This window comes from Thunnus maccoyii, chromosome 17 (genome assembly GCF_910596095.1).
Source record: "Thunnus maccoyii chromosome 17, fThuMac1.1, whole genome shotgun sequence".
NCBI lineage: Eukaryota > Metazoa > Chordata > Actinopteri > Scombriformes > Scombridae > Thunnus > Thunnus maccoyii.
This window is the reverse complement of record NC_056549.1, coordinates 341242-368660: the sequence shown is the minus strand read 5'-3', so window position 1 is coordinate 368660 and position 27419 is coordinate 341242. Positions and strand designations below refer to the sequence as shown.

The 27419-nt window shown below is 43.5% G+C and overlaps 1 protein-coding gene across 2 annotated transcripts in view; it reads left to right on the top strand.

Moving 5' to 3' along the window:
- The window catches only part of cdc42bpb (CDC42 binding protein kinase beta (DMPK-like)), a 50899-nt gene that overhangs the window by 2979 nt on the left and 20501 nt on the right, over window positions 1–27419 (top strand). For both annotated transcript variants that reach the window (XM_042390303.1, XM_042390302.1), the window contains exons 2-8: window positions 1932–2023; window positions 19480–19563; window positions 20602–20697; window positions 20790–20938; window positions 21500–21593; window positions 22350–22550; window positions 26647–26895. In XM_042390303.1, the coding sequence (XP_042246237.1) occupies window positions 1932–2023; window positions 19480–19563; window positions 20602–20697; window positions 20790–20938; window positions 21500–21593; window positions 22350–22550; window positions 26647–26895 (965 nt within the window). The remainder of the gene's footprint in view (window positions 1–1931; window positions 2024–19479; window positions 19564–20601; window positions 20698–20789; window positions 20939–21499; window positions 21594–22349; window positions 22551–26646; window positions 26896–27419) is intronic.

The following is a 27419-nucleotide window of genomic DNA, read 5'->3' as shown; positions in this document are numbered from 1 at the left end:
GGCACACGCCCCACTCATCTTGTAGTTTATCTTTAGAAAAGCAGCGCGTGTTGATTTAATGACTAAATAATTACTTTTGCAAGATGAACGTGAAGTGAATGTTGGCAGTGAACGCCACACGGAGACGATCTCCAGGCTGCTGCTGAAGATCTTTGAGATCAAACAGACAGAACACAGAGTTAGACAGGAACATCGAGTTGGTAGGAAATGAAATATAAAAGTGTCAGAACGTAAAGCAGGAAAAGGAGCTTTTCAGCGTTTATAAATAGTTGGAGCAGCAACTTCCTGTAGACGTCCAGACATCACCACTGATCAATAACTCACGTTCTCTCTGAGAAATAACCAATCACAGATAAGTTATTAAAATAGATTATTGAAACTGAATTAAAAATGAGGCTCATACAGCTGATCAGCTGATCAGGTGATCAGCTGATGAGTGACATCATCAGAGCCATGAATGAAGTGATAATAATTAGGAAGTGATTTTTAACGAAGTGAAACATTAGAATGAAAACATGAATGATTCTATGTGACTTCAGTTCAGACGTCGTTAGCGACTGATTAACATTGTGGATTATTTTCTAATTAAAGACAACAGCGTTTATTAGAAACTGTAGGAATGACGACTCTGTGTTTCCAGCGATCTGATTGGTCGGCGGGTCGGGGTGTTGATCCGGAGCAGGTTAGCTGTTCAGCTCAGGTTACCATGGTGATTTATCCCAGGTGCTGATACAGTGACCGGGCAGCTGATTGGTTGTTGTTGTTGGTTGTTGCTGCTTGCGACTGTACAACATGAACGTCATTTTCATTATTGATCCGTCTGTTACTGTCTCCATTCATCAATGATTAGTGATCAAACGTGACTGAAGGTGTTTCAGTGACGTTAGAAATCATCTCACATTCATTCAATGTGTAAAATGTCTAAATGTCAACGTCAACAACAGTCGTGTAAACTGTGACGTGATTGGCTGCAGGTCACCTGACTGTTAACTGTCACAGAATCAATATTATTCATCAATAATCCATAATCTATGGATTGGTTTCATCTCTAACAACAAACATGAGTCTCAGGTTTTCTTCATGTATGAAACATAAAAACAAACTGAAGCGTTTTTCATTTTGATCATTTCATCAATTCAACGATCAATCAGCAAATAATCAGCTGTTTAATCAATAATGAAAACAACCGATAGATATTCTGTTACTGTGTGTGTGTGTGTGTGTGTGTTATAGTGTGTGTGTGTGTGTGACCCAGATATGACTGAGCCATTAACAGATAAATAAAAGATGAATGAGAGCTGACAGTCTGCAGGGTCCTAGTGCCCACATGTTGATATGTAGCAATTAATTTAAAGGATCATTCTGCTGATTTTCTGTATTTGTCTTCACGTTTGGATCCAAACTAACAATCAACTGATCTACTAACAAGTATTGTGTGTGTATCCACATCTCTGATATCTCTATAATAACTGTGATATCTATAATATCTCTATAATAACTGTGATATCTTTAATATCTCTATAATAACTATATCTTTAATATCTCTATAATAACTATATCTTTAATATCTCTATAATAACTATATCTTTAATATCTCTATAGTAACTATATCTTTAATATCTCTATCTCTATAATAACAATATATAATATTTCTATAATATCTCTACAATCTCCATATCTCTTTAGAATAACTATATTTCTATAATATCTCTGATACCTCTACATCTATTTGATATCTCTATAATGTTCCTATAATCTATATAATATCTCTATAATATCTATTTAATATCTCTGATATCTCTATAATAACAATATATAATATTTCTATAATATCTCTGATACCTTTACATCTATTTAATATCTCTGTAATCTCTATAATATCTCTATAATCTGTGTCTCTAACACTTGTGTTGGTGTGTTTGTGTCCTCAGTGAAGCCATTCACCACTGCAGTGAAGGACATGAGACTGCACAGGGACGACTTTGAGATGCTGAAGGTGATTGGACGAGGAGCTTTTGGAGAGGTAAGACTTCCCGTTGACCTCCTGCTGACCTTTGACCTATGAGTGTGTCCCAGCAGACAGCAGGACTTCCTCCGTCTGCGTTCTGGTCTGTTCTTTTGTTCTTGTTCTCGTCATCATCATTGCAGCTCGACTGCTGTTCCAGTTCAGAGTCCAGATCCAGCCAAGTCCAGCTGTAGGACTGTTGATATGTCACATTATTAAGTTTTAATATGTTTTCAGGTGAGAAAGTAACATGTAGATTCCAACATGTGGTCAGTTTATCCCAATAATTCCAGTCTGTAAACCTGCTGGGATGTTCTGGGAGATGTTTGGGATCCGCTGGCCGGGTGAGACCAGCCGCTCATCTCAGCTGCTAGCAGCCCAGTTCCTGAGATGATCAGCCGGTCAACGTGTGGTCATCCCGGGGAGAACATGATCCATGAACTGATCCGCTGGCTCCAATGTCTTTGCAGCATTTTGATATATGATATAATTCCTTTTGGAAGATAAATGTTGGTCTCACAGATGAAATCTAACAATTGTAGCTGCGACATTAGTTTGTCTGAATGTACAGTGAAGCTTCATGTTATTACTGGACAGAAGGAGAAGTCTCATTCTGAAATCTCGCGAGAGTTGAGTAGTTGTCAGCTGAATATTCAGCCATGACAGAGTTGGAGGGACTGCTGAGAGGAGTTTGTTGTGTTGGAGTACAGAAACTGTAACTTAGTGTTATCTAAAAGATTTTAAAAGTCATGGCTGAATAATCTGTTCTTCCAACCGGACTGCTGGATTGTATTCTTTGTCTCACCAGCACTTTAAACAACACGTCCACAGCAGCACAATACAAACATACAGTAGACGAGATGGGCTTCCTGTTTGCTTTTCTAGCACATGCACGGTTAGGGTTAGGGTACAGTAGGGGTAGGGGTAGGGTACAGTAGGGTTAGGGGTTAGGGTACAGTAGGGTTAGGGTACAGTAGGGTTAGGGGTTAGGGTACAGTAGGGTTAGGGTACAGTAGGGGTAGGGGTAGGGTACAGTAGGGTTAGGGGTTAGGGTACAGTAGGGTTAGGGTACAGTAGGGGTAGGGGTTAGGGTACAGTAGGGTTAGGGGTAGGGTACAGTAGGGTTAGGGGTTAGGGTACAGTAGGGCTAGGGTACAGTAGAGTTAGGGTACAGTAGGGGTAGGGTACTGTAGGGTTAGGGTACAGTAGGGGTAGGGTACGGTAGGGTTAGGGGTAGGGTACAGTAGGGTTAGGGGTTAGGGTACAGTAGGGGTAGGGTACAGTAGGGTTAGGGGTCAGGGTACAGTAGGGGTAGGGTATAGTAGGGTAAGGCTACAGTAGGGGTAGGGGTTAGGGTACAGTAGGGGTAGGGGTAGGGTACAGTAGGGTTAGGGGTTAGGGTACAGTAGGGGTAGGGTATAGTAGGGTAAGGCTACAGTAGGGGTAGGGGTTAGGGTACAGTAGGGGTAGGGTACAGTAGGGGTAGGGGTAGGGTACAGTAGGGTTAGGGGTTAGGGTACAGTAGGGGTAGGGTACAGTAGGGTTAGGGGTCAGGGTACAGTAGGGGTAGGGTATAGTAGGGTAAGGCTACAGTAGGGGTAGGGGTTAGGGTACAGTAGGGGTAGGGTACAGTAGAGTTAGGGTACAGTAGGGTTGGGGGTTAGGTTACAGTAGGGTAAGGGCAGAGTAGGGTTACGGTACAGTGGGGTTAGGGTACAGTAGGATTAGGGGTTAGGGTACAGTAGAGGTAGGGTACAGTAGGGTTAGGGTACAGTAGGGTCAGGGCACAGTAGGGTTAGGGGTTAGGGTACAGTAGGGTTAGGGTACTGTAGAGGTAGGGTACAGTAGGGTTAGGGATTAGGGTACCGTAGGGGTAGGAGTCAGGGTACAGTAGGGTTAGGGTACAGTAGGAGTAGGTTGCGGTAGGGGTCAGGGTACAGTAAGGGTAGGACACAATAGGGTTAGGGTACAGCAGGGTAAGGGTACAGTAGGGTTAGGGGTTAGGGTACAGTAGAGGTAGGGTACAGTAGGGGTAGGGGTTAAGGTACAGTAGGGTTATGGGTACAGTGTGGTTAGGTTACAGTAGACGACATGGGCGAATCAGGACATTTACGTCATGCAGACCCTCATGGACACAGAAAGCATGAATTGGCCTTTACTCTCCTCCTGTAGTGTTCAGTAGAAACAGGAAGCATTTTATCAGTAAAACACAGGAAGTGAAATGTGGTCTGAACAGGAAACTGAATCATGGATACGGCGTTCCAACATGGCGTCCATCCAGTCCTGTGAAAGCTGCTCAGTGTGTGTGTGAGAGTGCGTTTCTCTTTCTATCTTTGTGAGAACCAATTTCAGTTGAAAACCAGCATTATGAGGACATTCCTGTGTCATGAGGACATGTAGGCTGGTCCTCGCTACTTCAAAGGACAGTTTGAGGATTCAGACTTGGTTTCAGGGTCAAGGTTAGAGTTGGGTTTAGGTTGAGTTAGGGGTAAGGGTAGGGTTAGGCATTTAGTTGTGATGGTTATGGTGGGTTAGGGACCAGGGAATGCATTGTGTCACTGTGAGTCCTCACAAGGATAGAAAGACAAACGTGTGTGTGTGTGTGTTTCCAGTTAAAAGTGCATTTCCTGTTTATAGCACACAGCTTCCTGTGTTCTTCCTCTGTGGTTCAGAAGGAGTCCAGCTGCGTCCATGTTACCCAGCATGCTTTGGGAGCAGACTGGCCTCGCTGCGGGTTCCCCCCAGTGGCCACTCATAGTATTACAGCTGAAAAAGCATTTTCCCCACAGAGCTCCGTTATAATGAAACGTCTGTCAAACAGCCGACAGGACGCCTCCAACTGCAAATGAAGTAAATTATGACTCTGTGTTATCAGTTTTTAGTCCATGAAGGTTTTATATATGAAAAACTTTCCTCAAGCTAAGAAAAATAAATTTTAAAATCTGTGATGTCATCCTGATGTAAAGTCTGCAGGCTTGGCAAGAGAAACACTACTGAGCATGAGCAGTGAGCCTCACGACAAAGCTACAAACTGCTGTGGATCATGTGTCCAATGACAACTTCTGATTGGACTGAATAGGCAACATCTCTGAGTCTGTAAATACAGACATGATGTTTCCACTGCTGATGTCTCTGTTCACATGTTCAATATCAGAGGAAACATCTCAGTGAATCAGTGAGTGTCAGAGTGAATCAGAGTGAATCAGTGAGTATCAGAGTGAATCAGAGTGAATCAGTGAGTGTCAGAGTGAATCAGAGTGAATCAGTGAGTATCAGAGTGAATCAGAGTGAATCAGTGAGTGTCAGAGTGAATCAGAGTGAATCAGTGAGTGTCAGAGTGAATCAGAGTGAATCAGTGAGTATCAGAGTGAATCAGAGTGAATCAGTGAGTGTCAGAGTGAATCAGAGTGAATCAGTGAGTATCAGAGTGAATCAGAGTGAATCAGTGAGTGTCAGAGTGAATCAGAGTGAATCAGTGAGTATCAGAGTGAATCAGAGTGAATCAGTGAGTGTCAGAGTGAATCAGAGTGAATCAGTGAGTATCAGAGTGAATCAGAGAGTGTCAGAGTGAATCAGTGAGTGAATCAGTGAGTATCAGAGTGAATCAGAGTGAATCAGTGAGTATCAGAGTGAATCAGAGTGAATCAGTGAGTATCAGAGTGAATCAGAGTGAATCAGTGAGTGTCAGAGTGAATCAGAGTGAATCAGTGAGTATCAGAGTGAATCAGAGTGAATCAGAGAGTGTCAGAGTGAATCAGAGTGAATCAGTGAGTATCAGAGTGAATCAGAGTGAATCAGTGAGTGTCAGAGTGAATCAGAGTGAATCAGTGAGTATCAGAGTGAATCAGAGTGAATCAGTGAGTGTCAGAGTGAATCAGAGTGAATCAGTGAGTATCAGAGTGAATCAGAGTGAATCAGTGAGTGTCAGAGTGAATCAGAGAGTGTCAGAGTGAATCAGAGAGTGTCAGAGTGAATCAGTGAGTGTCAGAGTGAATCAGAGTGAATCGGTGAGTGAATCAGAGAGTGTCAGAGTGAATCAGAGTGAATCAGTGAGTATCAGAGTGAATCAGAGTGAATCAGTGAGTGTCAGAGTGAATCAGAGTGAATCAGTGAGTATCAGAGTGAATCAGAGTGAATCAGTGAGTGTCAGAGTGAATCAGAGTGAATCAGTGAGTATCAGAGTGAATCAGAGTGAATCAGTGAGTGTCAGAGTGAATCAGAGAGTGTCAGAGTGAATCAGAGAGTGTCAGAGTGAATCAGAGAGTGTCAGAGTGAATCAGTGAGTGTCAGAGTGAATCAGAGTGAATCGGTGAGTGAATCAGAGAGTGTCAGAGTGAATCAGAGTGAATCAGTGAGTGTCAGAGTGAATCAGTGAGTGTCAGAGTGAATCAGAGAGTGTCAGAGTGAATCAGAGTGAATCAGTGAGTGTCAGAGTGAATCAGAGTGAATCAGTGAGTGTCAGAGTGAATCAGTGAGTGTCAGAGTGAATCAGAGTGAATCAGTGAGTGTCAGAGTGAATCAGAGAGTGTCAGAGTGAATCAGTGAGTGTCAGAGTGAATCAGAGTGAATCAGTGAGTGTCAGAGTGAATCAGTGAGTGTCAGAGTGAATCAGTGAGTGAATCAGAGTGAATCAGAGTGAATCAGTGAGTGTCAGAGTGAATCAGTGAGTGTCAGAGTGAATCAGAGTGAATCAGTGAGTGAATCAGAGAGTGTCAGAGTGAATCAGTGAGTGTCAGAGTGAATCAGAGTGAATTAGTGAGTGAATCAGTGAGTGTCAGAGTGAATCAGTGAGTGTCAGAGTGAATCAGAGTGAATCAGTGAGTGAATCAGTGAGTGTCAGAGTGAATCAGTGAGTGTCAGAGTGAATCAGAGTGAATCAGTGAGTGTCAGAGTGAATCAGTGAGTGTCAGAGTGAATCAGAGTGAATCAGTGAGTGTCAGAGTGAATCAGTGAGTGTCAGAGTGAATCAGAGTGAATCAGTGAGTGTCAGAGTGAATCAGTGAGTGTCAGAGTGAATCAGTGAGTGTCAGAGTGAATCAGAGTGAATCAGTGAGTGAATCAGTGAGTGTCAGAGTGAATCAGTGAGTGTCAGAGTGAATCAGTGAGTGTCAGTGTGAATCAGAGTGAATCAGTGAGTGTCAGAGTGAATCAGTGAGTGTCAGAGTGAATCAGTGAGTGTCAGAGTGAATCAGAGTGAATCAGTGAGTGTCAGAGTGAATCAGTGAGTGTCAGAGTGAATCAGTGAGTGTCAGTGTGAATCAGAGTGAATCAGTGAGTGTCAGAGTGAATCAGAGTGAATCAGTGAGTGTCAGAGTGAATCAGAGTGAATCAGAGTGAATCAGAGTGAATCAGTGAGTGTCAGAGTGAATCAGAGTGAATCAGAGTGAATCAGAGTGAATCAGTGAGTGTCAGAGTGAATCAGAGTGAATCAGTGAGTGTCAGAGTGAATCAGAGTGAATCAGAGTGAATCAGAGTGAATCAGTGAGTGTCAGAGTGAATCAGAGTGAATCAGTGAGTGTCAGAGTGAATCAGAGTGAATCAGAGTGAATCAGAGTGAATCAGTGAGTGTCAGAGTGAATCAGAGTGAATCAGTGAGTGTCAGAGTGAATCAGAGTGAATCGGTGAGTGAATCAGTGAGTGTCAGAGTGAATCAGTGAGTGTCAGAGTGAATCAGAGTGAATCAGTGAGTGTCAGAGTGAATCAGAGAGTGTCAGAGTGAATCAGAGTGAATCAGTGAGTGTCAGAGTGAATCAGAGTGAATCAGTGAGTGAATCAGAGAGTGTCAGAGTGAATCAGTGAGTGTCAGAGTGAATCAGAGTGAATTAGTGAGTGAATCAGTGAGTGTCAGAGTGAATCAGTGAGTGTCAGAGTGAATCAGAGTGAATCAGTGAGTGAATCAGTGAGTGTCAGAGTGAATCAGTGAGTGTCAGAGTGAATCAGAGTGAATCAGTGAGTGTCAGAGTGAATCAGTGAGTGTCAGAGTGAATCAGAGTGAATCAGTGAGTGTCAGAGTGAATCAGTGAGTGTCAGAGTGAATCAGAGTGAATCAGTGAGTGTCAGAGTGAATCAGTGAGTGTCAGAGTGAATCAGTGAGTGTCAGAGTGAATCAGAGTGAATCAGTGAGTGAATCAGTGAGTGTCAGAGTGAATCAGTGAGTGTCAGAGTGAATCAGTGAGTGTCAGTGTGAATCAGAGTGAATCAGTGAGTGTCAGAGTGAATCAGTGAGTGTCAGAGTGAATCAGTGAGTGTCAGAGTGAATCAGAGTGAATCAGTGAGTGTCAGAGTGAATCAGTGAGTGTCAGAGTGAATCAGTGAGTGTCAGTGTGAATCAGAGTGAATCAGTGAGTGTCAGAGTGAATCAGAGTGAATCAGTGAGTGTCAGAGTGAATCAGAGTGAATCAGAGTGAATCAGAGTGAATCAGTGAGTGTCAGAGTGAATCAGTGAGTGTCAGAGTGAATCAGAGTGAATCAGAGTGAATCAGAGTGAATCAGTGAGTGTCAGAGTGAATCAGAGTGAATCAGTGAGTGTCAGAGTGAATCAGAGTGAATCAGTGAGTGTCAGAGTGAATCAGAGTGAATCAGAGTGAATCAGTGAGTGTCAGAGTGAATCAGAGTGAATCAGTGAGTGTCAGAGTGAATCAGAGTGAATCAGAGTGAATCAGAGTGAATCAGTGAGTGTCAGAGTGAATCAGAGTGAATCAGTGAGTGTCAGAGTGAATCAGAGTGAATCGGTGAGTGAATCAGAGAGTGTCAGAGTGAATCAGTGAGTGTCAGAGTGAATCAGAGTGAATCAGTGAGTGTCAGAGTGAATCAGAGAGTGTCAGAGTGAATCAGAGTGAATCAGTGAGTGTCAGAGTGAATCAGTGAGTGTCAGAGTGAATCAGAGTGAATCAGTGAGTGTCAGAGTGAATCAGTGAGTGTCAGAGTGAATCAGAGTGAATCAGTGAGTGTCAGAGTGAATCAGTGAGTGTCAGAGTGAATCAGAGTGAATCAGTGAGTGTCAGAGTGAATCAGTGAGTGTCAGAGTGAATCAGAGTGAATCAGTGAGTGTCAGAGTGAATCAGTGAGTGTCAGAGTGAATCAGAGTGAATCAGTGAGTGAATCAGTGAGTGTCAGAGTGAATCAGTGAGTGTCAGAGTGAATCAGTGAGTGTCAGTGTGAATCAGAGTGAATCAGTGAGTGTCAGAGTGAATCAGTGAGTGTCAGAGTGAATCAGAGTGAATCAGTGAGTGTCAGAGTGAATCAGTGAGTGTCAGAGTGAATCAGTGAGTGTCAGTGTGAATCAGAGTGAATCAGTGAGTGTCAGAGTGAATCAGAGTGAATCAGTGAGTGTCAGAGTGAATCAGAGTGAATCAGAGTGAATCAGAGTGAATCAGTGAGTGTCAGAGTGAATCAGTGAGTGTCAGAGTGAATCAGAGTGAATCAGAGTGAATCAGAGTGAATCAGTGAGTGTCAGAGTGAATCAGAGTGAATCAGTGAGTGTCAGAGTGAATCAGTGAGTGTCAGAGTGAATCAGAGTGAATCAGTGAGTGTCAGAGTGAATCAGTGAGTGTCAGAGTGAATCAGAGTGAATCAGAGTGAATCAGTGAGTGTCAGAGTGAATCAGAGTGAATCAGTGAGTGTCAGAGTGAATCAGAGTGAATCAGAGTGAATCAGTGAGTGTCAGAGTGAATCAGAGTGAATCAGTGAGTGTCAGAGTGAATCAGAGTGAATCAGTGAGTGTCAGTGTGAATCAGAGTGAATCAGTGAGTGTCAGAGTGAATCAGTGAGTGTCAGAGTGAATCAGAGTGAATCAGTGAGTGTCAGAGTGAATCAGAGTGAATCAGAGTGAATCAGTGAGTGTCAGAGTGAATCAGTGAGTGTCAGAGTGAATCAGAGTGAATCAGTGAGTGTCAGAGTGAATCAGTGAGTGTCAGAGTGAATCAGAGTGAATCAGAGTGAATCAGTGAGTGTCAGAGTGAATCAGAGTGAATCAGTGAGTGTCAGAGTGAATCAGAGTGAATCAGTGAGTGTCAGAGTGAATCAGTGAGTGTCAGAGTGAATCAGAGTGAATCAGTGAGTGTCAGAGTGAATCAGAGTGAATCAGTGAGTGTCAGAGTGAATCAGTGAGTGTCAGAGTGAATCAGAGTGAATCAGTGAGTGTCAGAGTGAATCAGTGAGTGTCAGAGTGAATCAGTGAGTGTCAGAGTGAATCAGAGTGAATCAGGGTGAATCAGTGAGTGTCAGAGTGAATCAGTGAGTGTCAGAGTGAATCAGAGTGAATCAGTGAGTGTCAGAGTGAATCAGAGTGAATCAGGGTGAATCAGTGAGTGTCAGAGTGAATCAGAGTGAATCAGTGAGTGCTAACAGGCTGAACAGTAACTGATTAACAGACGTTCAGTTCTGATAACAGCTGGACTGAAGTTCAAGTCCGACTGATCGATCAGCTGATATCTGGCAGAGATGTGAAACATGCAGAGACTGTCATCATCATCATCATCTTCATCATCTTCATCTTCTGAGTTGTGTGAAGAAAATTAATATCAGCTGATGTTTAAACTGTCAAATATCAATATTAGTATCAAACCACATGTTCAGCCTGCTGCCTTTAACTGAAACTAATCTGTTCAACATTTCATTGGATCACGTTTATTTGACATTTAGATATTTGTTATTATTTGTTTATTTTGATCAGTTACGGCTGAATATAGTCATATTATCAATAAAGTATTTCAACATCTGCAGTTACTTAAGTTAAAATAACTCAGATGTCTGATCAATGTTGTGTGAGAAGCAGAAACAGTTTGAATTTGTTGATGAATCTGATCGGACTGTCAGGACTCGTCTCTGGTCCTCAGAGGAAACCAGTCTGATGCCACACCAGCTAGCGTTAGCCACCATGCTACATGCCCAGCTGTGTGATGACATCATCACCAGCACAATGTAGCACAGATCAACATCTGACCACATCTGGGAGAGAAGAAGCAGGTCAGTCTGCCTATAAAAGGAGAGAGAGTCTGTTCTCCTAATGAGGACACTGTGTGTGTGTGTGTGTGTGTGTGTGTGTGTGTGTGTGTATGTGTGTGTGTGTGTGTGTGTGTGTGTGTGTGTGTGTGTGTATGTGTATATGTGTGTGTGTGTGTGTGTGTGTGTGTGTGTGTGTGTGTGTGTGTGTATGTGTATGTGTGTGTGTGTATGTGTGTGTATGTGTGTGTGTGTATGTGTATGTGTGTGTGTGTATATGTGTGTGTGTGTATATGTGTGTGTGTGTATGTGTGTGTGTGTGTGTGTGTGTATGTGTATATGTGTGTGTGTGTGTGTGTGTGTGTGTGTGTGTGTGTGTGTGTGTGTGTTCTGCAGGAGGAGTTTCAGTCAGCAGCTGTGCTGCCAGTGAAGAGTCGTACGTAACGACTTCCTGCAGATCACAGAAACAACTATATTTCAGCTGATCATGAGAACCATGAGGACTCAAAGTTCTATAAAACAGAAAATACTGTACTTGAGTTCCATTTATAACCTTTATTAAATAAACTTTCAGCTCAACATCAGCAGCAAATAAAATCATCAATAATGTTATTAAAATAAATCTAGTTTGATGTTTGAGGCAGATTATGTCTCCTGACTCACGGAATCAAACCTCGTTTGGGAACATTTGGGAACATTTGGGAACAGTTTATGGCATCGTGTTTGTTGGCAGGTGAGATTTGTCGTCAGTTGCCGCCACACCAAACGCCACGATTGGTCCAAACCACAAGCAGCTGCTGATTCAGACGTTTCATGTGGAAAAGTTGCTGTAATTTAGTGAAATTTACGTTCATAGATATTGCAGAGATTTGTTGTATTTGTGTTAATTATTGACTGACTTATATACTGAAGGAGTGAAGATAAATGTCCTCTTTACACACATACAGGGTTCAATGTTCCTTTGACATCATCACAAAGGGTTTGTGGGTAATGTAGTTAAATATCTCTACAGAGTCAGTGAGGATTTTTCCTTCAACGGCAGTGTATTAATACACAACTGTGTGTGTGTGTGTGTGTGTGTGTGTGTGGGTGTGTGTGTGTGTGTGTGTGTGTGTGTGCATTGTCCACATACCAGAGGAAAGGTGTGTCAGAGCCACACTTGCTGCTGCCTCAGGATATACACACTCACACAGGTCCATGTTACTGCACTTGTGAGGACATCAGACTGCATACCAGCTTGGTCCTATCAAACACACACAGGTGGAGGCAGCCTGCTCTGAGTGTGGTGCATTATGGGTACAGCTGGCAGGTCCTCTGTTGGTCTCTGGATGTGGTTTGTGTGGATCAGGTCTCATATCAGTGGAAACACAGCAAAAAGTGTCTGACGGTGCTGCAGGTGCATCAGCCAATCAGATACCTGCAAGCTTACATACCTGAGAGAATGTTGGTAACGTGTTTTAACTGCTGGACTGCAGGAGTTCTGGTCCTGGACTGAGATTAAGGGTTAGGCTAACCCGTTGTTGACGAGACTTTTCTTGGTCTTGAGGAGCTGCAGCATTTATTAACTGACACACTGTAGTCTGTACTGCACATTTACTGACACACTGTAGTCTGTACTGCACATTTACTGACACACTGTAGTCTGTACTGCACATTAACTGACACACTAGTCTGTACTGCACATTAACTGACACACTAGTCTGTACTGTACATTTACTGACACACTAGTCTGTACTGTACATTTACTGACACACTGTAGTCTGTACTGCACATTTACTGACACACTAGTCTGTACTGCACATTAACTGACACACTAGTCTACTGTACATTTACTGACACACTAGTCTGTACTGCACATTTACTGACACACTAGTCTGTACTGTACATTTACTGACACACTGTAGTCTGTACTGCACATTTACTGACACACTAGTCTGTACTGCACATTTACTGACACACTAGTCTGTACTGTACATTTACTGACACACTGTAGTCTGTACTGCACATTTACTGACACACTGTAGTCTGTACTGCACATTTACTGACACACTGTAGTCTGTACTGCACATTTACTGACACACTAGTCTACTGTACATTTACTGACACACTAGTCTGTACTGCACATTTACTGACACACTGTAGTCTGTACTGTACATTTACTGACACACTGTAGTCTGTACTGTACATTTACTGACACACTGTAGTCTGTACTGCACATTTACTGACACACTGTAGTCTGTACTGTACATTTACTGACACACTGTAGTCTGTACTGCACATTTACTGACACACTAGTCTGTACTGCACATTTACTGACACACTGTAGTCTGTACTGTACATTTACTGACACACTAGTCTGTACTGCACATTTACTGACACACTGTAGTCTTTACTGTACATTTACTGACACACTAGTCTGTACTGTACATTTACTGACACACTAGTCTGTACTGCACATTTACTGACACACTGTAGTCTGTACTGTACATTTACTGACACACTAGTCTGTACTGCACATTTACTGACACACTAGTCTGTACTGCACATTTACTGACACACTGTAGTCTGTACTGTACATTTACTGACACACTAGTCTGTACTGTACATTTACTGACACACTAGTCTGTACTGCACATTTACTGACACACTGTAGTCTGTACTGTACATTTACTGACACACTGTAGTCTGTACTGCACATTTACTGACACACTAGTCTGTACTGCACATTTACTGACACACTGTAGTCTGTACTGCACATTTACTGACACACTAGTCTGTACTGCACATTTACTGACACACTGTAGTCTGTACTGCACATTTACTGACACACTAGTCTACTGTACATTTACTGACACACTAGTCTACTGTACATTTACTGACACACTGTAGTCTGTACTGCACATTTACTGACACACTAGTCTACTGTACGTTTACTGACACACTAGTCTGTACTGTACGTTTACTGACACACTAGTCTGTACTGCACATTTACTGACACACTGTAGTCTGTACTGCACATTTACTGACACACTAGTCTGTACTGCACATTTACTGACACACTAGTCTACTGTACATTTACTGACACACTAGTCTGTACTGCACATTTACTGACACACTGTAGTCTGTACTGTACATTTACTGACACACTGTAGTCTGTACTGTACATTTACTGACACACTGTAGTCTGTACTGCACATTTACTGACACACTAGTCTGTACTGCACATTTACTGACACACTGTAGTCTGTACTGTACATTTACTGACACACTAGTCTGTACTGCACATTTACTGACACACTGTAGTCTGTACTGTACATTTACTGACACACTAGTCTGTACTGTACATTTACTGACACACTAGTCTGTACTGCACATTTACTGACACACTGTAGTCTGTACTGTACATTTACTGACACACTAGTCTGTACTGCACATTTACTGACACACTAGTCTGTACTGCACATTTACTGACACACTGTAGTCTGTACTGTACATTTACTGACACACTGTAGTCTGTACTGCACATTTACTGACACACTAGTCTACTGTACATTTACTGACACACTAGTCTGTACTGCACATTTACTGACACACTGTAGTCTGTACTGCACATTTACTGACACACTAGTCTACTGTACATTTACTGACACACTAGTCTACTGTACATTTACTGACACACTGTAGTCTGTACTGCACATTTACTGACACACTAGTCTACTGTACATTTACTGACACACTGTAGTCTGTACTGTACGTTTACTGACACATTGTAGTCTGTACTGCACGTTTACTGACACACTGTAGTCTGTACTGCACATTTACTGACACACTAGTCTGTGTAGTCCTTCAGTTCTAACTAACAGGTCGAGTCTCAGGTATCAAACCCTGAACTTGGAGCAGAGAACGGGTGGGAAGCTTGTTATGTAAAGTGAGGATCATCCAACCTACAATGTCTTTAGTGAGCTGATGAGCTCTTTTAGCGACAGGCTTGTTATGGCTTCCCTCTTCAGAGGGATTCAGGAAGTCCTGTGTACCTCTTTTGAGTACAACAACCTAAATATTCTGGACAGAGAGGACAGATGGTTTGAAAGAGGAGTGAGGGAGGACGTCTACGTCAAAGTAGAGAAACTGTCTCTCAACAGAGGAGGACATGCTGTACTTTCATCCCTTCCCAGGAGATTTAACAACCCACATTTGGCCTCATGTGACAACTCTGACTGTCGTTTCCACCTGTCCTCAGGTGACTCTAATGACTGTCGTTACAACAGCCAGGAGCACTAACGAACCAAGTGGTATCAATGACCTTGATAACGACCCCACAGAGGTCAAATACCTGGAACTCCCCGCCAGTCAGTTAGAACTGAAGAAGGATGAGAGGAGAAACGTCTTCAAGTGTCAACCACCGAGTCCAGTTTCCCTCCATTCAGCCCGTTCAGTCTCCTGAAGCGTCTGATGGTCTGTTTGTACTGTGTTAAGAGTTTCAGAGTCTTCATGTTGTAGTGTCGGGTCATCACAGCTGTCTCAAGTCTTTTCTCATTTCTTTACATTGTATTGTATAATTTGTATAAATTGTTCAGAGCTGTTTGGAGCCCATCTGTATGACTGGTTTAGATGGTGCAGCTTACTGGGTTGTTTCTTGACAGTATCTCCAGTGTTTTCTCAAGTAAATATTAATCTGGCTGTGATCTGAAAGGGGGGTTTGTGCTCTGACAGTGAAAGCACTGAATGAGGAGGGGTCCATATCTGAGATGGCATAGTCCACTACACTCGTCCCAAGAGCTGAACAGCAGGTGAAACGTCCCAAACTGTCTCCTCTGATCCTCCCACTTAACACATACAGGCCTGAGACTCTGCGGAGCCTGTCAGGGTTGTTCCTCATGGCTGTGGGTGAGGGGGTCAAAGGTGACTGTCTGAATATGTGTTAATCTCCTGTGTGGTCTATACAGTCTGAACCTGTCTGTGCATTAAAGTCTCACACACAAGTATTTTGCCTTTGGCTTGAAGGTGACATATCTGTGTGTGTAGAGCTGTAGAGCTTCATGGTGATTGTGATGGAGGCGTCTATATCACACACAGGCAGTTCATTTTTAGCCAGATGTGTTGATGTGTGATTCCACTGCAGCCCGATGGACACTGAGTCACTGCATCGCATCGACACCACGTTTCTAACAGAATCAAAATATCAATATCCTTTATGCTATTTAAGAAATCCAGGTCTGTGGTCTTAAGATCAAAGGTGCTGGAGTACAAACCCTGAATATTCCAAAAGCTTATCATGAAAGATTTCATTTGTGAGAAAAATAAAGAAATAAATTCAACCAAAGTTTGAACAAATAAAACAGACAAAGAACCAGTCAGGTGCAACTAATTTACAGGAGAAGTAATACATTTAAACTAACCTTGTATTTGTGTGTATGTCTGTGTTTGCAGTAGTCTGTTACAGAGTGTGGAGCAGTGTTGCAGGGGGGCATGGAGCCACAGGGAGGTGGGGTATAGGATGGGGACGGAGTGCTGCAGGGGGGCGTGGTCTGACAGGGAGGTGGGGTATAGGATGGGGATGGAGTGCTTCAGGGGGCGTGGAGCCACAGGGAGGTGGGGTATAGGATGGGGATGGAGTGCTTCAGGGGGGCGTGGTCTGACAGGGAGGTGGGGTATAGGATGGGGATGGAGTGCTTCAGGGGGGCGTGGTCCGACAGGGAGGTGGGGTATAGGATGGGGACGGAGTGCTTCAGGGGGCGTGGAGCCACAGGGAGGTGGGGTATAGGATGGGGATGGAGTGCTTCAGGGGGGCGTGGTCTGACAGGGAGGTGGGGTATAGGATGGGGATGGAGTGCTTCAGGGGGAGTGGTCCGACAGGGAGGTGGGGTATAGGATGGGGACGGAGTGCTTCAGGGGGGCGTGGTCCGACAGGGAGGTGGGGTATAGGATGGGGATGGAGTGCTTCAGGGGGGCGTGGTCCGACAGGGAGGTGGGGTATAGGATGGGGACGGAGTGCTGCAGGGGGGCGTGGTCTGACAGGGAGGTGGGGTATGGGATGGGGACGGAGTGCTGCAGGGGGGCGTGGTCTGACAGGGAGGTGGGGTATAGGATGGGGACGGAGTGCTGCAGGGGGGCGTGGTCTGACAGGGAGGTCCAGCCTTGTTCCAGCCTTTTGCCGTGGTGGTCGATGTTACCGGTGTTCACGGTGTTGGGACACCGATTACATGACCGCCAATACCGTAGTTTTACTTTTTGCTATAGAAACAAACCCGTGTTCCGGTTCTGGTTCTGAGCGGCGGTCGGCTGAACGCGGAGGACGACCTGCTGGCAGCAGCCTGAAGCCGCCGTCACTAACTCTTAAATAGATCTAAACTACAAATCTAATGTTACAGATCAACAGAAGCGCTCTACGGATGAGCGACACTGACGAATATCTTAGTTTGTAAAAAATACGGTGTAAGAAGAAGAAGTAATAATTTTTACCTCTCTCTCTCTGTTAATGTCTCTCGCCCTCTCTCTCTCAATATTAATGTCTCTCGCCCTCTCTCTCTCAATGTTAATGTCTCTCGTCCTCTCTCTCTGTTAATGTCTCTCGCCCTCTCTCTCTCTCTGTTAATGTCTCTCGTCCTCTCTCTCTGTTAATGTCTCTCGTCCTCTCTCTCTCAGTGTTAATGTCTCTCGCCCTCTCTCTCTCTCTGTTAATGTCTCTTATCCTCTCTCAGTGTTAATGTCTCTCATCCTCTCTCTCTGTGTTAATGTCTCTCTCTCTCTCAGTGTTAATGTCTCTCTCTCTCTCAGTGTTAATGTCTCTCATCCTCTCTCTCTGTGTTAATGTCTCTCGTCCTCTCTCTCTCTCTCTCAGTGTTAATGTCTCTCATCCTCTCTCTCTCAGTGTTAATGTCTCTCCCTCTCTTAGTGTTAATGTCTCTCATCCTCTCTCTCTCAGTGTTAATGTCTCTCGCCCTCTCTCTCTCTCTGTTAATGTCTCTCATCCTCTCTCTCTCTCTGTGTTAATGTCTCTCTCTCTCTCAGTGTTAATGTCTCTCTCTCTCAGTGTTAATGTCTCTCATCCTCTCTCTCTCTCTCAGTGTTAATGTCTCTCATCCTCTCTCTCTCAGTGTTAATGTCTCTCATCCTCTCTCTCTCTCTCAATGTTAATGTCTCTCATCCTCTCTCTCTCTCTCAGTGTTAATGTCTCTCATCCTCTCTCTCTCTCTCAGTGTTAATGTCTCTAGTCCTCTCTCTCTCAGTGTTAATGTCTCTCATCCTCTCTCTCTCAGTGTTAATGTCTCTCATCCTCTCTCTCTCTCTCAGTGTTAATGTCTCTCATCCTCTCTCTCTCTCTCAGTGTTAATGTCTCTAGTCCTCTCTCTCTCAGTGTTAATGTCTCTCATCCTCTCTCTCTCAGTGTTAATGTCTCTCGTCCTCTCTCTCTCTCTCAGTGTTAATGTCTCTCGTCCTCTCTCTCTCTCTCAGTGTTAATGTCTCTCGTCCTCTCTCTCTCAGTGTTAATGTCTCTCTCTCTCAGTGTTAATGTCTCTCGTCCTCTCTCTCTCTCAGTGTTAATGTCTCTCTCTCTCAGTGTTAATGTCTCTCATCCTCTCTCTCTCTCAGTGTTAATGTCTCTCGTCCTCTCTCTCTCTCTCAGTGTTAATGTCTCTCGTCCTCTCTCTCTCTCTCAGTGTTAATGTCTCTCGTCCTCTCTCTCTCTCAGTGTTAATGTCTCTCGTCCTCTCTCTCTCAGTGTTAATGTCTCTCATCCTCTCTCTCTCAGTGTTAATGTCTCTCGTCCTCTCTCTCTCTCAGTGTTAATGTCTCTCTCTCTCAGTGTTAATGTCTCTCATCCTCTCTCTCTCTCAGTGTTAATGTCTCTCATCCTCTCTCTCTCTCAGTGTTAATGTCTCTCTCTCTCAGTGTTAATGTCTCTCATCCTCTCTCTCTCAGTGTTAATGTCTCTCATCCTCTCTCTCTCTCTCAGTGTTAATGTCTCTCATCCTCTCTCTCTCTCAGTGTTAATGTCTCGCGTCCTCTCTCTCTCTCTCAGTGTTAATGTCTCTCGTCCTCTCTCTCTCTCTCAGTGTTAATGTCTCTCATCCTCTCTCTCTCTCAGTGTTAATGTCTCTCGTCCTCTCTCTCTCTCTCAGTGTTAATGTCTCTCGTCCTCTCTCTCTCTCTCAGTGTTAATGTCTCTCGTCCTCTCTCTCTCTCTCAGTGTTAATGTCTCTCGTCCTCTCTCTCTCTCAGTGTTAATGTCTCTCGTCCTCTCTCTCAGTGTTAATGTCTCTCATCTTCTCTCTCTCTCAGTGTTAATGTCTCTCGTCCTCTCTCTCTCTCAGTGTTAATGTCTCTCATCCTCTCTCTCTCTCAGTGTTAATGTCTCTCGTCCTCTCTCTCTCTCAGTGTTAATGTCTCTCGTCCTCTCTCTCTCTCAGTGTTAATGTCTCTCGTCCTCTCTCTCTCTCAGAGTTAATGTCTCTCACCCTCTCTCTCTCTCAGTGTTAATGTCTCTCTCTCTCTCTCAGTGTTAATGTCTCTCGCCCTCTCTCTCGCAGGTTGCCGTGGTGAAGATGAAGCACACAGAGAGAGTTTACGCCATGAAGATCCTCAACAAGTGGGAGATGTTAAAGAGAGCCGAGGTGATGACTACAGGATGCTAACGCTTATTTTATTGTTTCCTGATCGCTTTCATCCATATTGGAACCGTGTTAAGTTACTGCTGATGAAAACATCTCTAGTTCCTGCAGACGGGTCTTCAGTGAATTACAATCACTTTTTATCTCACCAACATATATCGTTATCAGCAGAACTAATAGACAAACCAGCAGCCACGGGACTGTTACATTACATCAGTCAGTCAGTCAGTATAACGCTAGCTGTTAGCAGCTACATGTTAGCACACAGCTGCTGTGGGTTCACATGTAGACATGACAGAAATAAGATGAGCCAGAAGCACAGCGAGGGATGCCACAACAGGAAGTTCCCCTTCAAACAGTGTTCCCTCACAGTGCGCTACCCTCACTGCAGGGTAAAATAAGTTGCTTAGGCTCCCTGTTGGAGGTGTGCTGGTCGTCTACAGCAGAGGTCCACAACCTTTTTTGCGCCACAGACCGGTTTAATGTCAGACAATATTTTCATGGACCGGCCTTTGAGGTGCGGCGGATAAATACATCAAACTAAACTGATACGACTGAATCCACTTTTCAGTGCTGTTGTGGTGATCTCAGGGTATTCTGCCGTGACTTTAATCCATCCGCTCATTTTTCAAAATAAAACATCGTTCAGACTCAGATAATAAATAAAATGAAAATAATGAAAGTTATTTATTCTTTCTGTGCAGCCCGGTACCAAATGACCTATGGACCGGTACCGGTCCGCAGCCCGGGGGTTGGGGACCACTGGTCTAGAGCTCTTCATCAAACATCATCATCACCGCGGCTGTTTCTGCTTGTACTCTTCCTCTCTGCAGTGTTTATAACTGATCCGCTGAACTAAGAGCTCCAAATCTTGTTGACATGTTTTTATTGAAGCACAACTCTGCTAAAGAAGCTCCGCTAAACCAATAAACACATTTATCGTAGCTGCTCAACCCAAGTTACTTAGTGCAAGAACAAAAATCTAAATGATTCTGAAGGTATTTAATGTTGCTTTAACTTAATATGATGTTCTCTGTACAGACGGCGTGTTTCCGTGAAGAACGTGACGTCCTGGTGAAAGGAGACAGTCAGTGGATCACAACTCTGCACTACGCCTTCCAGGACGACAACTTTCTGGTTAGTACTACGATTACTAGTATTAATACTATCTGTGAAACTAGTACTGTACAGTACCTGGTCATATATTAATCAGGTGTTTACCTGTACAGTACCTGGTGATGGATTATTATGTGGGTGGAGACCTGCTGACTCTGCTCAGTAAGTTTGAGGATCGTCTTCCGGAGGACATGTCTAAATTCTACGTGGCCGAGATGGTGCTGGCCATCCACTCCATCCACCAACAGAACTACATACACAGGTACTGGCTATTCTGCTTATACTGGTCATACTTGTTGAAGCGTTCAGCAGACAGGTGAGGTTGCCGTGGTGACAGATGTTTAGATGAACGTGATGCAGTGTTGTAACTTTGCTGGGTGTGGGCCTGTGGTTTCTATAGTAACAACACATTGTGACTTTACTACAAACACAGAATGTCTTGTGAAACCTCTCTGCTGCCGACATGGCGTCTAAAATCACAGTTTCCTCCCAACAGTGTGTGAGAGAGAGAGAGAGAGAGACAGGAAGTGGGGCTTCCTGGCCGCAGTGTCCTCTGGGAAATGTAGTTATGTCCTGTCCAGCCAGCTCAGCCTCCACCTTCCTTCCTGTGTAGAATCTGAACCTCTGCTTCGTTCATTACTTTCTACACACTCACATTACCCACCCCAATAAACCCGGTACACAGAGTACCCAGTATACCCAGCACCCCAGTATAGCCCCAGCACCCCAGTATACCCAGCACCCCAGTGTAGCCAGTATATGTCATATATCCGGCTGCTGTGTGTTGTCTGTGTGCAGAAATGACTGTTTGTTTGTGTTACAGAGACATTAAACCAGATAACGTCCTGCTGGACGTGAACGGTCACATCCGCCTCGCTGACTTTGGATCTTGTCTGCGCATGATGGAGGACGGCACGGTAACACATACACACACTCTACGTACTCTGTTACAGTTAACATGTAAACCAGTTAACTGAGTTTATTTTTAGAAGTAACTGATTTACAGTTGTCAGGGTTTAGTGTAGTTAGTAGGTTTAGTTTACAGTTAATCGGCTTAAGTTTAATTGACTGATTTTGTGATTGCAATAATTAACGCAAATTTTAAAAATCTCCAAAACATTTGCGAGACCTTTCAGTTTTGCTAAATTACTGCAACGTTTTTGCATGAAATGGCCAAATCACATGCTTGTGATTTGGGCTAATTGTGGCATTCGGTGTGTAGGTGACTTGCATCATTGCTGCACATTCAGCAAAGATATAAAAGGAACTCAAGCACAGTATTTTCTTTTTATAGAACTTTGAGTCCATGATTCTCATGTTCAGAAAATAATATTAAACATTAGACCTGAAATATAGTTGTTTCTGTGAGGTGCAGGATGCTTTTTATCCAAAGAAGAGATTACATACGACTCTTCATTTGTAGGAGTTAAAAAATTGTCATTATTTTCCTTTGCTTGCAATTTTCCCAGTTTCTGCAATTTACAGCAAAAAGTGACATAAAAATTGCAAACTGCATCGCAATTTCTGAGAAAAGACGCTGCAAAATCAAAAAATTTTGGCCACAGTAATGACAAAAAACAAAGTGAAATCTTGGAGGGACTGGCTGGTTTAGAGTTACCAGGGTTCAGTATTACAGTTGTCCAGGTTGAGCTGACGGACTGGTCTCGGTGCAGGTGCAGTCATCGGTGGCGGTGGGCACTCCGGACTACATTTCTCCAGAGATCCTGCAGGCAATGGAGGACGGGATGGGCCGTTACGGTCCAGAGTGTGACTGGTGGTCTCTGGGAGTCTGCATGTACGAGATGCTGTACGGAGAAACGCCATTCTATGCCGAGTCGCTGGTGGAAACCTACGGCAAGATAATGAACCACGAGGTCAGAAACACCTCTATCTGTTTTCTTTGTGGATTTAGCTTTTTCACAGATATCGACCAAATTTGTGAACAGAGAATTATCACAGCATTATGTTGACTTCACATAATATGTCAGATCAGAATGGGGCACATTAGCAAACATTTCCACCTGAAAACATGACTGCATATCCAAATTTATCCATCATAAATAATTAGAGTGTAATTGGGTAGAGCTGTTAGAGAGTAATGGGGTAGAGTTGTTAGAGAGTAATTGGGTAGAGTTGTTAGAGAGTAATGGGGTAGAGTTGTTAGAGAGTAATTGGGTAGAGTTGTTAGAGAGTAATGGGGTAGAGCTGTTAGAGAGTAATGGGGTAGAGTTGTTAGAGAGTAATGGGGTAGAGTTGTTAGAGAGTAATGGGGTAGAGCTGTTAGAGAGTAATGGGGTAGAGTTGTTAGAGAGTAATTGGGTAGAGTTGTTAGAGAGTAATGGGGTAGAGCTGTTAGAGAGTAATTGGGTAGAGTTGTTAGAGAGTAATGGGGTAGAGTTGTTAGAGAGTAATCAGGTAGAGCTGTTATAGAGTAATGGGGTAGAGCTGTTATAGAGTAATGGGGTAGAGCTGTTAGAGAGTAATGGGGTAGAGCTGTTAGAGAGTAATGGGGTAGAGTTGTTATAGAGTAATGGGGTAGAGCTGTTAGAGAGTAATGGGGTAGAGTTGTTAGAGAGTAATGGGGTAGAGTTGTTAGAGAGTAATGGGGTAGAGTTGTTATAGAGTAATGGGGTAGAGCTGTTAGAGAGTAATGGGGTAGAGTTGTTATAGAGTAATGGGGTAGAGCTGTTAGAGAGTAATGGGGTAGAGCTGTTATAGAGTAATGGGGTAGAGTTGTTAGAGAGTAATGGGGTAGAGCTGTTAGAGAGTAATGGGGTAGAGCTGTTAGAGAGTAATGGGGTAGAGCTGTTAGAGAGTAATGGGGTAGAGCTGTTAGAGAGTAATTGGGTAGAGTTGTTAGAGAGTAATGGGGTAGAGCTGTTAGAGAGTAATGGGGTAGAGTTGTTAGAGAGTAATGGGGTAGAGTTGTTAGAGAGTAATGGGGTAGAGTTGTTAGAGAGTAATGGGGTAGAGTTGTTAGAGAGTAATGGGGTTGAGCTGTTAGAGAGTAATGGGGTAGAGCTGTTAGAGAGTAATGGGGTAGAGTTGTTAGAGAGTAATGGGGTAGAGCTGTTATAGAGTAATGGGGTAGAGTTGTTAGAGAGTAATGGGGTAGAGCTGTTAGAGAGTAATGGGGTAGAGCTGTTAGAGAGTAATGGGGTAGAGCTGTTAGAGAGTAATGGGGTAGAGTTGTTAGAGAGTAATGGGGTAGAGCTGTTAGAGAGTAATGGGGTAGAGCTGTTAGAGAGTAATTGGGTAGAGTTGTTAGAGAGTAATGGGGTAGAGCTGTTAGAGAGTAATGGGGTAGAGTTGTTAGAGAGTAATGGGGTAGAGTTGTTAGAGAGTAATGGGGTAGAGCTGTTATAGAGTAATGGGGTAGAGCTGTTAGAGAGTAATGGGGTAGAGCTGTTAGAGAGTAATGGGGTAGAGTTGTTAGAGAGTAATGGGGTAGAGCTGTTATAGAGTAATGGGGTAGAGCTGTTAGAGAGTAATGGGGTAGAGTTGTTAGAGAGTAATGGGGTAGAGCTGTTAGAGAGTAATGGGGTAGAGTTGTTAGAGAGTAATGGGGTAGAGCTGTTAGAGAGTAATGGGGTAGAGCTGTTAGAGAGTAATGGGGTAGAGCTGTTAGAGAGTAATGGGGTAGAGTTGTTAGAGAGTAATGGGGTAGAGCTGTTATAGAGTAATGGGGTAGAGCTGTTAGAGAGTAATTGGGTAGAGCTGTTAGAGAGTAATCGGGTAGAGCAGTTAGAGAGTAATTGGGTAGAGTTGTTAGAGAGTAATGGGGTAGAGCTGTTAGAGAGTAATTGGGTAGAGCAGTTAGAGAGTAATGGGGTAGAGCTGTTAGAGAGTAATGGGGTAGAGCTGTTAGAGAGTAATTGGGTAGAGCTGTTAGAGAGTAATTGGGTAGAGCAGTTAGAGAGTAATTGGGTAGAGTTGTTAGAGAGTAATGGGGTAGAGCTGTTAGAGAGTAATGGGGTAGAGTTGTTAGAGAGTAATGGGGTAGAGTTGTTAGAGAGTAATGGGGTAGAGTTGTTAGAGAGTAATGGGGTAGAGTTGTTAGAGAGTAATTGGGTAGAGTTGTTAGAGAGTAATTGGGTAGAGTTGTTAGAGAGTAATGGGGTAGAGCAGTTAGAGAGTAATGGGGTAGAGCAGTTAGAGAGTAATCGGGTAGAGTTGTTAGAGAGTAATTGGGTAGAGCTGTTAGAGAGTAATGGGGTAGAGTTGTTAGAGAGTAATCGGGTAGAGCAGTTAGAGAGTAATCGGGTAGAGCAGTTAGAGAGTAATCGGGTAGAGTTGTTAGAGAGTAATTGGGTAGAGTTGTTAGAGAGTAATGGGGTAGAGTTGTTAGAGAGTAATGGGGTAGAGTTGTTAGAGAGTAATGGGGTAGAGTTGTTAGAGAGTAATGGGGTAGAGTTGTTAGAGAGTAATGGGGTAGAGTTGTTAGAGAGTAATTGGGTAGAGTTGTTAGAGAGTAATTGGGTAGAGTTGTTAGAGAGTAATGGGGTAGAGCAGTTAGAGAGTAATGGGGTAGAGCAGTTAGAGAGTAATCGGGTAGAGTTGTTAGAGAGTAATGGGGTAGAGCTGTTAGAGAGTAATTGGGTAGAGTTGTTAGAGAGTAATTGGGTAGAGTTGTTAGAGAGTAATGGGGTAGAGTTGTTAGAGAGTAATGGGGTAGAGCAGTTAGAGAGTAATTGGGTAGAGTTGTTAGAGAGTAATTGGGTAGAGTTGTTAGAGAGTAATGGGGTAGAGTTGTTAGAGAGTAATGGGGTAGAGTTGTTAGAGAGTAATGGGGTAGAGCTGTTAGAGAGTAATGGGGTAGAGCAGTTAGAGAGTAATTGGGTAGAGTTGTTAGAGAGTAATGGGGTAGAGTTGTTAGAGAGTAATGGGGTAGAGCTGTTAGAGAGTAATGGGGTAGAGTTGTTAGAGAGTAATTGGGTAGAGTTGTTAGAGAGTAATTGGGTAGAGTTGTTAGAGAGTAATGGGGTAGAGTTGTTAGAGAGTAATGGGGTAGAGCTGTTAGAGAGTTATGGGGTAGAGCTGTTAGAGAGTAATGGGGTAGAGTTGTTAGAGAGTAATGGGGTAGAGTTGTTAGAGAGTAATGGGGTAGAGCTGTTAGAGAGTTATGGGGTAGAGCTGTTAGAGAGTAATGGGGTAGAGTTGTTAGAGAGTAATGGGGTAGAGCTGTTAGAGAGTAATGGGGTAGAGCTGTTAGAGAGTTATGGGGTAGAGCTGTTAGAGAGTTATGGGGTAGAGCTGTTAGAGAGTAATGGGGTAGAGCTGTTATAGAGTAATGGGGTAGAGTTGTTAGAGAGTAATGGGGTAGAGCTGTTAGAGAGTTATGGGGTAGAGCTGTTAGAGAGTAATGGGGTAGAGTTGTTAGAGAGTAATGGGGTAGAGCTGTTAGAGAGTTATGGGGTAGAGTTGTTAGAGAGTAATGGGGTAGAGCTGTTAGAGAGTTATGGGGTAGAGTTGTTATAGAGTAATGGGGTAGAGCTGTTAGAGAGTTATGGGGTAGAGCTGTTAGAGAGTAATGGGGTAGAGTTGTTAGAGAGTAATGGGGTAGAGCTGTTAGAGAGTAATGGGGTAGAGCTGTTAGAGAGTAATGGGGTAGAGTTGTTAGAGAGTAATGGGGTAGAGCTGTTAGAGAGTAATCTGATTACTGCAGTAACATAAATCCAGCTTTACTGATGTATCGGTCGTGTTTCAGCTCGTTCTCTGCTGCTGTTTCCAGGTTATCTGTTTGTCTCCAGGCTCTCGTCCTACTTCCTCTTTTCTAAATCTGAACTCTTCTCCCTCAGTGGACGGACGCTGGTGTCCTGCTCTCCATTTCTGTCTCATTATCCCTCTGTCTCTCTCTCTATTTGTCTCTCTGTCTGTCTGTCTCTCTTTCGTCCTCCCTCTGTCCTCTTTACTCTCCCCTCCGGCTGAAGGCTCACAGTGTTTTAGTTTTTAATCTGTGTTTGTTTCCAGGACCGTTTCCAGTTCCCGTCCCATGCGACTGACGTCTCTGAGGACGCCAAAGATCTGATCCAGCGACTGCTTTGCTCAAGGGAACGTCGGCTCGGTCTGAACGGGATCTCCGACTTCAAGAACCACCCGTTCTTCAGCGGCATTGACTGGGACAACATTCGGTCTGCGGAGGCCCCCTACATCCCCGACGTGTCCTCGCCCACCGACACCTCCAACTTTGACGTGGACGACGACGTCCTGAAGAACCCGGTGAGGATGACACACCCAGCATCACAACATATCCCTGGTCAGGCCTGGACAATATGGCAAAAAAATTATCTCAATGATTTTTTTCCTATCTGTCAATATTGATATATACTGTATATCATGATATTAATCAGGTTAATATTTCTGAACTTCAAGGTTCCCTTCAACTTAATAGTCCATCAGGATTTCCCTTTAGCGGATTGAGAATGTGAAAAATGACCAAGAATTGTAACAGAAAATTAGTTAATGTAAATAACTTACACAAAAATAAGCTTAAATCTTAGTGTAAACTCTTTGTTGTACAACATCCTTAAAGCAGTTTAGGACACGATTCTAATAACTTTATGTCGCCAAAGTACCACCGACGTCTTTTTATATATAGAACTGTGTTCTATCAGGATAAACACCTTGAGATGTATCATCTCATTTTTAAGGTGTTCCCAAACAAACACTCACAAAACAAATGGAAAACAAAACAGCACCCGACACAATGATACAACACGACAACGACAAGAAACTAAAGCTGT